Raw genomic sequence first — 12249 nt, 5'->3', positions numbered from 1 at the left:
TTAGGATGGTCAATTTCTAAATGGAATTATTTGTTATTTGTTATTTTTTTTTGATGTGTTATTTCATGCTAAATGTTGGGTATGAACTGACTTCAGTGTTGGCACTTGTGTGGGAGTTGTTTACAGTGTACACAAAACTATAGAAAAAAATGGTCAATAATCATTGGAAAGAAAAACTAGAAAAAAATGGGTAGATACTTCAGCTGATAAATAAAAGTTGTTCCGGTGCTCGAATTGCAAATAATTAATAAAGAGATTTCTGTGTTAATTTAATTTTTCATTTGTAAAATTATGTCACTTTTTTGATGATGTTTTTCCAGAATTCAAATTTTCACAAAATGACTTTTGGAAATGATCAAAAGTCTTTAGTTTTTGTTTTAAAAGCAATAAGTTGAAACTATAATTAGTTTTACTTGCAATTAACATAATATGTATATTTCATGATGATTCATCAATTGATTTATAAATTATATTTGTAAGTAAAAAAAATCTATTTATGTAATTCTTTTCTATATTCCTGGGCTTTTTTATTTTTATAAGGAAATAATGCATTACTCAAGATAGATTACAGTTTTTTTGAGAAACATTAATGCTACAGATATTTGGCTTTATTAGCCGCAGTCGCCATTGAATTTTCACAATGCCGATACCAACGGATCTGACACTTACAACCCATAAACAAACAAAGATGTCTTTTGATCCACTGCCTTTTGCAAATCTACACAATAACCCTATGTTTATTATGGAGCACCAAGAGCGCTACCAACAAGTTTATCAACTTGGAAATCAACTGAAAAAGATATCAAAATTAGTTCGACAATATACTCAAACAGGTTTCCAATTATGCCAAAACATCAACGACATTGCAAATGGGTTTGATAGCTTCGAATTAATTTGTACTAATTCAAGTTACAGGAAATTGGTTTCTTCTATTCTTGAAGTATCTAAAAGTTTACAATCACATTTCCAAAAAACTGAAGATGAAAACAAAAACGAACTGAAAAGGTTTGTTAAAAAAGAGTTTCCTTCATTCATTGAAGCTCAAAAAGCACAAGCCCGAGAATTAGATAAATATTACGCAGCTCAAGAACGATATCTTGCAGTTCCTCGAAAAGGCAAACAACCAAAAAGCGACAAATATTCAGAATATACAAAAGCATATGAATCATCGTGTTTATCGTTTTTCGATTTTGTAACATCCATTGATGAAACAGAAGCAAAAATCAACAATACAATTGGTGCCTTTTTCACTTCTTTTGCTCTCAGTCTAGTAAACGCGACGACAGAGTCATTACGTGATACGAAAGAAGCATGTGAAATTGTTCTCAAAGACAGTCATAATGCCCAAGCCGATCTTGTTGCTCTTGATGCCCAAAGTAAAATCAATCGTGACATTGTTATATCAAAGATACCCGGACAACTTGAAAATCTTAATAATCCATTTACAAGCGAGACCAAATCTAAGCAGGGATACCTTTGGCGTAAGCGAGGCAAACTTACCAAGACATGGGAGAAGTATTTCTTTGTTTGTATGAATGGGACAATTAGCGCGTCACTTTCGCCGGAAACCGCTCATAACCCCTCACTTTCAATACCCCTTCAATTCGTCTCAATTAATTTCAATACAACCGAAGACCGCGCGTACGTTTTTAACCTGATCACAAAGGATAAAATCTTCGTGCTACAAGCCCCTTCTCAATATGACCTTGATGAGTGGGTCGCCGCAATCCAAGGAGGAATAGCTGAAGTACTAAGTGGTCCACCCAAAAAACGATCAGCATCTCTTTGTCATAAAGATGCCCCACATTATTGCGCAGATTGTGGTAAACAAGATGCCAATTGGCTTCTTATGAACCGAAATATGACTCTTTGCGATCAATGTGCTGGTGTTCATCGTGCGATAGCAAATGTCTCAGTAGTTCGTTCACTTAAGTTAGATACAATCAACCCATACAACCTTCGTCTTCTCGAGCTTTATCCCAACAATCCACTTAACAAATATTACGAATTTAATGTTGGCAATGAAAAAATTACCGAAGTCCAAAGCCGAGAGGAGCGCGATGCCTTCATCCGTAAGAAGTACGTAGACAAACAGTACCTTCAAAAGCTTGATTCCGTACCAAATCCATTCAAAGCAATATCTGAACAAAATCCACTCGATCTTCTTGTCGCTGCTCTCTATGACAACTTAGGCCGTAAGCTCTCAGGTCGTTTTCTTCCAATCCATGCTGCTGCATGTGTTGGAAATCCATTATTAATAGTTATAATTTGTATGAACTCACGACAAATCAATCGCCTTGATGCAAATGGATGGAGTGCTCTCTCGTATGCAACATATTTCAAGAACATTAGTGCAGTTAATGCATTATTAGCAATGGGCGCCGACATAAATGCTGCACAAACCGCACATCCTTTAGCAATAGCGATGAATTCTCATTGTAAATTTTTGATTTCTAAGTTCTCTTCAACAACTCCACTTCAGGTCACAACGACGACCGTTACGCCGCCCACAGATATTCCGTTTCATCCAATAGAAACGCCGAAAGAACAAGTTGTGAATGAGCCGATAAATGAGGAAGATGAAGAAACGAATAATGAACAACAGCAGCAACAAATAGAAAAGGCAATTCATTCGATGCAAAGAAGAAATACTATTAACATAAGAAGAAAACAATATCATACACAAAAACCATTTTATTGATGAAGATAATAATTATAATTGCGATTGTGGATTAAATAAAAATAGTTTATAAATGTTTTTGTTCATGTGTCGATTTTGAGTTTTGGAGTTTTTTCTTGTCTTCTGTTACTTGGCCAAAGAAATTCATTACTTTGCTAAGACATTTGTCTAAAAAAAAAAAAACAAACAAACAAACAAAAATTTACCCATAATTAAATTATCAAAATACTTTACTGGTTTACTGCTTGAAAATGTTTATGCAGTTTAATTTTTTATTACAAATCACCAATTCCCAAAATGACGATGGCTCTTTTCTGAGAAAACGGTTTCATGATTATTGAATTTTCCTATCGTTTGCGTGAAAATTGAGACCGTTTAAAACCCACACTTGCGAAAAATTTTGAAAAATTATTGTGTTTAGATGAATTTAGCAACCCATTTGAATCCTGGGGCAAAACCTGATTTGTTTTTGATCGAGCACATAAAAATTCTTAATGGTCTAACACCAGGTGGAACTGAGGTTACATTTTCTGGTGTTTGGTTGAATATGCCAAGTGCATTTGCTAATTCTATTTCAGAAACAGCAGTTTCTTTGTCAATCTTATTACCAAGAACAAGAATTGGCGTATTTCTAATTGTTTCATTTGCAAGTAATTTATCAAACTCTACTTTTGCCTCAGCAAATCTTGCTGGGTTTGCAGCATCAACGATGAAAACAATAGCACTTACATCCATATAATATTGTTCCCAACTTTCACGTGCTATTTCGTGACCTCCAAGATCGTAAGCAGAGAAGCTGATTTTTTCGATTGTAAGGTTTTCCACGGTATAGGTTTTTGTTTGGTCATATTGCATAAATTTACCTGTTTTAAGCATTTGCATTAATGTAGTTTTTCCAGCGTCATCCAAACCCAAAAACAGGAGCTTTCCTGTTTTATTTTTGAGGCCAAGCCATTCGAAAAAGCTCATCAGCCAATCCCACAAACCCATTTCTTTGAAATGAAGCCATTTTTACCCTTTTCAATTGAGTAATTTGGCCTCAGAGGAACGATAATTTCAAAAAACAAGTAAACTAGCCAATTGATTTTTTATAGCTCTTGGTTAACGTTCAAGGCTTCCGTTAACTTCTGGACAATTGCCTCTGCTGTATTTTCTATCGTTCCCTCATAAACGTTCTTTCCTTTAACGAATACCATATAGTAAGGAACTTCACTTGACTTTGGCAAATCGATTGGCCAATCGTTGTATCTTAAGGAGAACTTTCCAAATGTAACGTCCTTGTGTTCCGGCTTAAGGATTTGTGTGGCATTTATGTAGGCATCAAGAGTCTCATAAGCAACTTGATACAATACAATAACAAATGTATCTTTGGCTTCAATCATTTCGAGCAAAGAGTTCGCTGTTACAGATGTCAAGTTGTCGTTTGACTTGATTAACTCAAATTCAGATTTCCAGAATGGAGTTGCGCGGCCTTCTTTGACATCGTCAATAAGTTTGAGCGCGTTGTCAAGATTGAGTTGGTCCTTTAACATGTACTTGAGCTCGCGGTCTTTGCTATGATCAATAACTGCGAGTGTTGAATCTAATGAATCTGGAAGTCCATATCTAAAGGAAAGAATTTGACTGTTTTCTACGTCACAATAAGTGACATTGAGTCCTGTCTCTTCTTTGATCTTTCTTGCGAGTTCAAGCTGTTCTTTGGAAAGATAGAAATCTTCCATAACAAGCATGAGAACAACATAGATCTGCTTCTCACGTTCGTATTGGCCAATAACAGCACCATTAAGCTTCAAGAACTCAGGGAAGAGGTTTCTATTGAGAACTTGTGGAATATCGCGATCGCTCATTTCTGTTAAGTCTGGAAGTTCAACAAGAACGGAGTCAACGTAACGGTAAAGGTAAAATCCAGGCTTTTCGAAGAGTGATGGATCTGCATAAACGACGGTTAATTCATGATAATGATTGATATAAAAATCTGAAAAGGTTGGATATGTTTCTGGTGAGGCTCCCTCAAAGGCAACAATAAGGGCAATTGAGGAAGTGCTATATAATTGATTTAATTCTTCTTTGGTTTTGATTACTTTTGGTTTTGAAACAGCATTTGTGCTCATGAAAGCATTAATGTATTCTTCTTCAATTCCATTGTACTGGACATTTTTGAACATTCCCTCACTTCCAAATACAACACATGGGAAATGAGTTGCATTCAAATCACTTGGTTGAATTGGTGTTTGTGCTAAATCAATGATATAGAAAAATCCATCGATTTTTGAAGCATGGGCAGCGTTTGTAAAATGATTCACAAGAGCTGGAAATTCAAATGATTGAGATGAGGAAGCCAATACATAAGTAAATCCTTTATTACAAGCTTCCTTAGCTTCTTCTAGTGTCGCGTATTTCACATTGATTGATGTTGCGATTGCAAACAGCAAAGAACATGCAAACATCCTTGTTTGGGCAGTTAACCGCTCTTTTTGAAATTGTTTAAAAGCTGTTTTTTGAGTTCTGTCTTCAACCACCTATACGAGGTTTAATTATCAGGTAACAAGTTACCTGTTATATAATGAACTTATGCTTTTTGTTTCTAAAATATGGAATCAAGATTAGATTATAATGATTTTTTACTTTTAATTATAAACGCTGTTCTAGAATAAGAAAATTTTTAAAAAACGCATTGTTTTTACTTGGGTTTCATGTTATTTTTATGAGCTGTTAGGAAGAAAGATGAATGTTTTGTCTAATTTTTATTAAATTTCACAATGTTTGTTTGCATTAGTTTCAGATGCTTTGGGTTGCACTTGTTTGCAGCCAATTATATTTCGGATTCCAACTTACATATTTTTTGCTTCAATCAGTAATATGTACATATGCAATTATGTCAATTGGAATTCCAATTGGATTTGGTTTATCAACATTGATATTTTATTTGTGTTCATTTTATCTTCGCTTTTCCAAATTCAACTTATTAGTTCATACTTCAGCTCTTTTTGTTGGCGGATTCATAATTCGTTTAAGAAATATGAAGAAAACAAAAGAAAGATTTTTAATTCCAAAACCAACAATTATAAACATTATTTTTATTTCGGTTTCAATTGTTCTTTCTTTTTATTTTACTCCAAGAATGTATTTTAAAGAATTTGGAAGCTGTAATTCATTAATTGAAAAAGATTTTACAGAAGAATTTGCTCTTACAAACTCCTTTTATCAAGGTGTAAATAGTGGCTTTGTCAATATCTTCAAAATCAGAAATCCAATTTGTTACAAATGTCATTCATATAGTAAATGGCTCACTGCAGTTCATTCTGCAATGCTTAAGATCGGATTTGCCAGTGATAAAATTGCTTTTTTAGTTCCATCATTTTTAATGTTTTTCTCAATATGTTATCAAATGTTATATTTATCACACATTTATCTCAAAGGGAAATTCCTTCCTATACTGACTCTAATTTTGTTCCTTTTCTCCGGTGGTTATGGTTTTTGGAGTTGGTTTGAAAAAGAGCCACGAAATGACAAAAACCTCAATTTTGTTTCCGAAAATGGCAAATATCGAACACAATGGTTACATCCAATTCTTCAATATATCTTTGCACATCGTCCATCACAACTTTCATTAAGTTGTGTCTTAGCGGTTATGATCGTTTTATCATTGAAAAATATTTCAATGAACGAAATGATTTTTATTGGAATAGTAACAGGTCTTTTGCCTGCTATTCAACACCAAGTCTTCTTTTGTATGGTAATATATCTTATTGTTTATTTTTTACTCCGATTTCCATATCAGAATAAGAAAGAATGGTTAAATTACCAAAAGCAAATTCTCATATTATTAATATCGTTTGGAGTTGTTGGAGCATTTCCATTACTTCATTATATTCCACGATCGAATCGGCTTAGTTTGATTCGAAGGAAAACATTTTCACATGAAGTCATGCTTCAAGGCTCATACTTTCCAAATCTTCAAGTGTGGTATGAAGCGTTAGGTGTGTTACCATTTATTTCCATTTTTTTAGGCTGGTTTTATGTTGGCAAGAAGCTTAAGCCATTGTATATCTCATCTTTTGTTATATTTATTATCGGAAATCTCTTTACATTTCAATTCATTAATGCGCAAAATGTTTTTGTTTTTTATCCATTTTGGATGACAATATCATCGATTGTAATCATAAAAATATTTTATAATATATCGAAAAGAATTAAAAACGCTGAACTTAAAGGGTTTGTTATTGGGATTCTTTCGTTGATTTATGTTTTGTCGTTGGTTTCAACATTGTTAGGATTCAAGCGACTTAAGGATTCGCAGAAACAAATATTCGATCAAGAAAAATTCGATGTCGCTAAATGGATCGCTGATAACACGCCAATAAAATCAGTGTTCGTAACTACAAATAGTAACTACGACACAGTCGCTGTGCTTGGCGGTAAACAGTCGTTTGTTGTGAGTAATGCAATCGCAAATTCGGTTGGATTTGATGCAAGCGATAAAGAAAAAGAATTAAATAATTTGCTTGCTAACCAAAATAATAAATATATAGCACCAAAAGTGTTATATGCTTTGAATTGTGTGGGCGAAAATGAAAGAATGATAAAGGAAGGAAGTGATTGGAAAGAAGTATATTCATCTAAAAATATGAAATTATATAAAAGAAACATTTAATATACTTTTATTTAAATTTTTTTGTCGAATTTATTTTATCATTTCACATTTTTATTCGCTTAAAAAAGAAGAAAGAAAATTTTTATGAAGAAAAAGAAAAAAAAGTAAAAATTCTTTGATGTGAAACGATTGAAATTTGAAAGATGAGCGATGGATAATTCTGAACATTTCGATCGAAAAGCATTCAAAAATGTATCGTTTGAAATAGAAATGTTTAGGAATTTTATTGGTTTAACAGCAAGGCTTTTTTGTTTGCTCAGCAGGATTTTCTTCACTGAACTCAATTGGGTCATTACCCATTGATCCATCAAGTTTCCCTTCATCAATCAATTTTTCGATCGAGTCGAGACAAGAAAGCATTGCTTTCTCAACGTTATCACCTGTCTTAGCAGATGTCTCGAAATATTGGATATTATTTTCGCTTGCAAATTGTTCTGCCTCTTGAGAAGTGACATCACGTTCATTAACTAAATCACTTTTATTGCCAACAAGAACGCAAACAACATCTGGCCTTGCAGTTGATTTTACGTCTGCTAACCAACGTTGGACATTATTGAAAGATTCCTTTTTTGTAAGATCAAAAACAATAAACGCGCCAATTGAACCACGATAATAAGCTTTGGTTACTGATCTGAATAATTCTTGTCCTGCAGTATCCCATAACTGTAATTCAATTTTACGCTTTTTTGTTTCGATAACTTTTGACATAAATTCAACGCCGAGTGTAGATGAGGTATCTGTCTCAAAAACATCTCTAACGAAGCGAGAGAGAATACAAGTTTTTCCAACGCCAGAATCGCCAACGATTACCGTTTTTACAGATTGTTCGTACCTCTTTGTATTCATCAATAAATGTCATAACCGTTAATTGTACGATATTCCACAAAATAATTCGGCGGTTTTGCCACGCCAATGTTTGGGGAACAAACACAACATAAAAATGTGAGCATTTCATTCGGTTCACTAAAAACTGTGATAGTTGTGAAAGGTATTTCAGGTCCTTTAAAAATTTTGGGCTTTTTGCCTTCTGATAAATCAATGGTATTCACATTTTCTTCACCGATAGCTATACTTGGTGAAGGTTCTTTTTTACCAACTCTAGCTGTTTCAATGTTACACAATAACTTGGATGCTGTTGTTTTCTCTGATCGTGATCTAATTCTAAGAGCATTCCAAATTGAATCCACAAATGGGGAACCTAAAAAACTAATACTAATGCTTTGTGTTCCGAAAAAGCGTATATTTGAAGGAAATTCTAATATTTTGAATTATCCAGATTATTCATTAGTTCTATGAAGAACTTATTTCCAAAATTACTGAATGTTCTCACTTCAAAAACAATACTAATATGAGTTCTACCACAAAAAATACCGGAGCAAAAAGGAGAAGACGAACAAAGCCTCATTTTGAATGATTTACATTTCGCCAATTCAAATTTCAATTATCAGATAATTATCTGCCGTTGTAAAATGGACGTTACGACCCTTTTCTTCATCGGCTAACAATTTCTCTTTAATCTTTTGATTTGTTGAATTCTTTAATAAATTCTTTTTTATCTTTTCTTTTTTCCCCCAAAGTGTGATTAAAATTTTTTGTAATTATTCTTTAATTAAAAAAATATTTTTAGTTTTGTGAATTACAAATTTCAAAGCAACTGAATTTCTTAGTCTCAAAAAATGGAGTACCAATGCTTCACAGAGCGCCAGCTTTCCCAAAACTTTCTGGAAGTATTTAAGTCACCACCACCTAAAGTTAAACTAAGGACAAAAAAAAGATGGACTTTTTCATCAATTCTCCATGCATGGAAAATGGAAGATGTTGAATTTTATGAACCTCCACCCATTGTCGAAGGTAAAAAAACCATTGTACTTGATCTAGATGAAACTCTTATTCATTGTTGTAATATTCAACCTCATCCAAAAATTGATTATTTTACTTTTGGAGATTTTTATGTCTTCAAAAGACCGGGACTCGATAATTTTCTCTCTAAGTTGAAAGAGCAGTTTGAAATTTTTGTTTTTACATATGGAGAAAAAAATTATGCAAATCCAATCCTTGATAAAATATGTCCATTTGTTGATTATGATCACAGGTTGTTTAGAGATTCTTGCGAGATTCAATCAGCAGGTGTTAAAAAAGACTTAAGTATTTTCAATCGTAAAAAGCAAAATTTAATTTTGATCGATGATAATAGATCTGCAAAAAGTTACTTCCCAAACAATACTATTCGCATCCCTAAATGGTTTGGTTCTCCGAACGACACTGCTTTAATTGATTGGCTTCCTCCAATTCTTGATTTATGTCTAAAAGCTCCAGATGTCCGAAAAGTCATAAATGAATATGGGCATAAAAAAGAAAAAAAGAATAGGTACAATGATATCTTTACATAATATTTCTTTTGTAAATTTTCTCTAAATCCAATATTTTTTTTTTTGATGGGAAAGATCTTTTAAATAAAGTTTAGTGTTGAAAATAGTATTAATTCGTTGGTTCCAATAAAGCGAAATCTCTTTTATATAAAAATTGAATGGTGCTTCATATCTTTGATAAAACAACTGAACACAATGAAAATGTTTGATAATAGATGAAGGATATTAATGTGTTATATATAAATAAAAAAAGATGGCGAAATTCCACTCGGATAAAGTTTTGATTGTGAAAAATTATTTATTAATATATGACAAAAAAATCAAAGGCAAATAATATTTTTATTTTGCTGATGATAATGCTCGAAAATCATGATTTTAAAGACCTAAGTTAAAACGGCATTGAGTCATTATTTCTTCGAAAGTAATTTTTCCATCGCCGTTCCTATCGAATCTTAGTGAGTTTAAGAAGTTATCTAAAAAGTTGTGTTTTTTGGCAGTAGTTATCTCGAGGAATTTGAAAAATTCTTTTCGAGTAAGATAACCCTTTTTAATTTCCCTTCCATCTCGTCCTCTACCTTTACCATGATCGCATGCATCAAATATCATTCTTAGATATCCTGATAAATCACGGTGTAACTGAATTTGTATCATTGTTTGCATAAATGCCCAAAATTCATCAAATGAAATTTTGCCATCATGATTTGAATCGACAATTTTATATAAGTATTTTGCATGTTCTTTCTTACCTGCAGCTTTTAAAAATGCTTCGAATTCTTTTTTATCGAGATATCCACTATGATCCTGATCAAATAGATTAAATGCTTCTCTAGTGTCGTTGTAGTATTGTTGTTCGATTGGTTGAACCATTTGTACTTGGAAATTGTATTGATTCGCCATTTCCAAAAGTGAAGTGTTGTTAACGCTCTCAAAAATCGAAAACTTTTTGAATGGCCGTTGTAATATTTTTCGTTCAAAAATCGATTCAAATTAAATTTCGACCGTTTAAATTTTATTGTAGGTGAAGTGACCAATCAATCAAAATCGCATCAAACTTAATTAATTTTATTTATTGTTTCATTTAATCATCTTCAATCTTTTCGCATCTTGTTTGTTCCTTGTTAGGGAAGTAACCAGGTTCACAAGGTGTGCATTGACTTGAACCTTTTGCAGAATATGTACCACATGGACAATTATAACATAAGTTTTCTGAATCAGCGCCATTCGAAATACCATAAGTACCAGCAGGACATGCCTCACATTGTTTTGAACCTTCTTTGTCGGAATAATAACCAGCGGGACAAACTTCGCAACTTGAAGAAGCTGAATATTTGGTGAATGTACCTTTTGGACAACGTTTGCAGACTTCTGAACCGACTTCATCTGAATAATTACCGGGTTCACATGGTCTGCAAGTAGCCATTTGGTAATTAACATAATATCCAGGACGACACCATTCACAACCAGTAGCACCTGTTTGGCTCTTTGGTGCTGAACCTTTTGGACAACGTTTGCATTCTATGAATGAATCCATATCTGATGTATTCGAATATGTAAATGTTGGACATGACTCACATAAACTTCCTGGAACAGGTGCATATTTTCCTGCTGGGCATCGTGTACACAATGAAGAACCTCCACTTGATGTACCTGCTGGACATAATGTGCATTGAGATGCGCCTTTATCGGAATATGTTGCTTGTGGGCATCGCTTACATTCATCAAGACCTGGTTCATCAGCGTATGTACCTGCTGCACATGGTGAACAACGTGTTGAACCTGTGTATGATAATCCTGTATAACCAACTGGACATGGTAAGCATGTAGAATATGAGCTTGGGTCACTGGAGTTGGAATAGTAACCACCAGGACAGGCGGTACATTTGGTTGAACCAGCTGTTGATGAATAATATCCATCTTGACATTTGGTGCATTTGGTGGATCCGGCGCTAGAACTATATGTACCTGTTGGGCATGGTTGACAAGATTCAATTGAAGTTCCGGCTACAGTTGAATATGTGCCTGCTGGGCATGATTGACATTTACCATTTTCATCAAAGTACTCACCTGGGTTGCATGAAATGCATTTGGTGGAACCTTCGGATTTTTCGCTGGTGGTTCCATATGGGCATTTGATGCAAGTTTCGAATGAAGTTGCTGAAGTTGAATTGGAATAATAGCCTTGAGGGCAAGGCTTGCATGCTTTGGAACCTTCTTCATCAGCATAGTATCCTTGAGGGCATGCAGTGCATGATCTTGACTCTCGGATATTACTGTATGTACCTTTTGGACATTTGACGCAATGGTGTGTAGAATCTGGCGGCCAGTATTCTCCTTTCTTGCATGGTTCGCAGTCTTCGCAATAGCTAGCGACCTTCGAAGCAAGGATGAAGAGGAAAATCATTTGTCAAATGACAAGAAAACGATTACAACAGATTCAATTATTGATCGTTGAAAATTTTAATCAACCGCACTTCCATATTGAAAAAGTTATAGCAGCCGTTAAGTACCGTGCCGGGTTCAAAACACATTTCAAAATTATTTGAACT

At 33.8% G+C, this 12249-nt stretch overlaps 6 protein-coding genes across 6 annotated transcripts; 1 reads left to right on the top strand and 5 right to left on the bottom strand.

Annotated features, from left to right (window-relative positions):
- Nucleotides 1-640: 640 nt before the first annotated feature.
- Nucleotides 641-2701, top strand: GO595_003419 (ARF GAP-like zinc finger-containing protein; the record flags this gene model as incomplete). Its single annotated transcript, XM_067916438.1, has 1 exon — nucleotides 641-2701. One exon carries the CDS (start codon nucleotides 641-643, stop codon nucleotides 2699-2701), a length of 2061 nt encoding a protein of 686 aa, XP_067777220.1.
- A 396-nt stretch (nucleotides 2702-3097) lies between these two features.
- On the bottom strand, nucleotides 3098-3670 carry GO595_003418 (GTP-binding protein SAR1A; the record flags this gene model as incomplete). Its single annotated transcript, XM_067916437.1, has 1 exon — nucleotides 3098-3670. One exon carries the CDS (start codon nucleotides 3668-3670, stop codon nucleotides 3098-3100), a length of 573 nt encoding a protein of 190 aa, XP_067777219.1.
- Nucleotides 3671-3768: 98 nt separating this feature from the next.
- Nucleotides 3769-5127, bottom strand: GO595_003417 (uncharacterized protein; the record flags this gene model as incomplete). The annotated part of the gene is made up of 1 exon (XM_067916436.1): nucleotides 3769-5127. One exon carries the CDS (start codon nucleotides 5125-5127, stop codon nucleotides 3769-3771), a length of 1359 nt encoding a protein of 452 aa, XP_067777218.1.
- Nucleotides 5128-7565: 2438 nt separating this feature from the next.
- GO595_003416 (Ras-related protein Rab-14) lies at nucleotides 7566-8180 on the bottom strand (the record flags this gene model as incomplete). Its single annotated transcript, XM_067916435.1, has 1 exon — nucleotides 7566-8180. One exon carries the CDS (start codon nucleotides 8178-8180, stop codon nucleotides 7566-7568), a length of 615 nt encoding a protein of 204 aa, XP_067777217.1.
- Nucleotides 8181-10078: 1898 nt separating this feature from the next.
- GO595_003415 (EF hand family protein) lies at nucleotides 10079-10600 on the bottom strand (the record flags this gene model as incomplete). Its single annotated transcript, XM_067916433.1, has 1 exon — nucleotides 10079-10600. The coding sequence occupies one exon, from the start codon at nucleotides 10598-10600 to the stop codon at nucleotides 10079-10081; it is 522 nt and encodes a 173-aa protein (XP_067777216.1).
- Nucleotides 10601-10781: 181 nt separating this feature from the next.
- On the bottom strand, nucleotides 10782-12104 carry GO595_003414 (GCC2 and GCC3 domain containing protein; the record flags this gene model as incomplete). The annotated part of the gene is made up of 1 exon (XM_067916432.1): nucleotides 10782-12104. One exon carries the CDS (start codon nucleotides 12102-12104, stop codon nucleotides 10782-10784), a length of 1323 nt encoding a protein of 440 aa, XP_067777215.1.
- Between the last annotated feature and the right edge of the window lie 145 nt (nucleotides 12105-12249).

The sequence above is a fragment of the Histomonas meleagridis genome, assembly GCF_020186115.1.
Source record: "Histomonas meleagridis strain 2922-C6/04-10x chromosome Unknown contig_20, whole genome shotgun sequence".
Lineage (NCBI taxonomy): Eukaryota > Parabasalia > Tritrichomonadida > Dientamoebidae > Histomonas > Histomonas meleagridis.
This window is presented reverse-complemented; position numbering and strand designations above follow the sequence as displayed.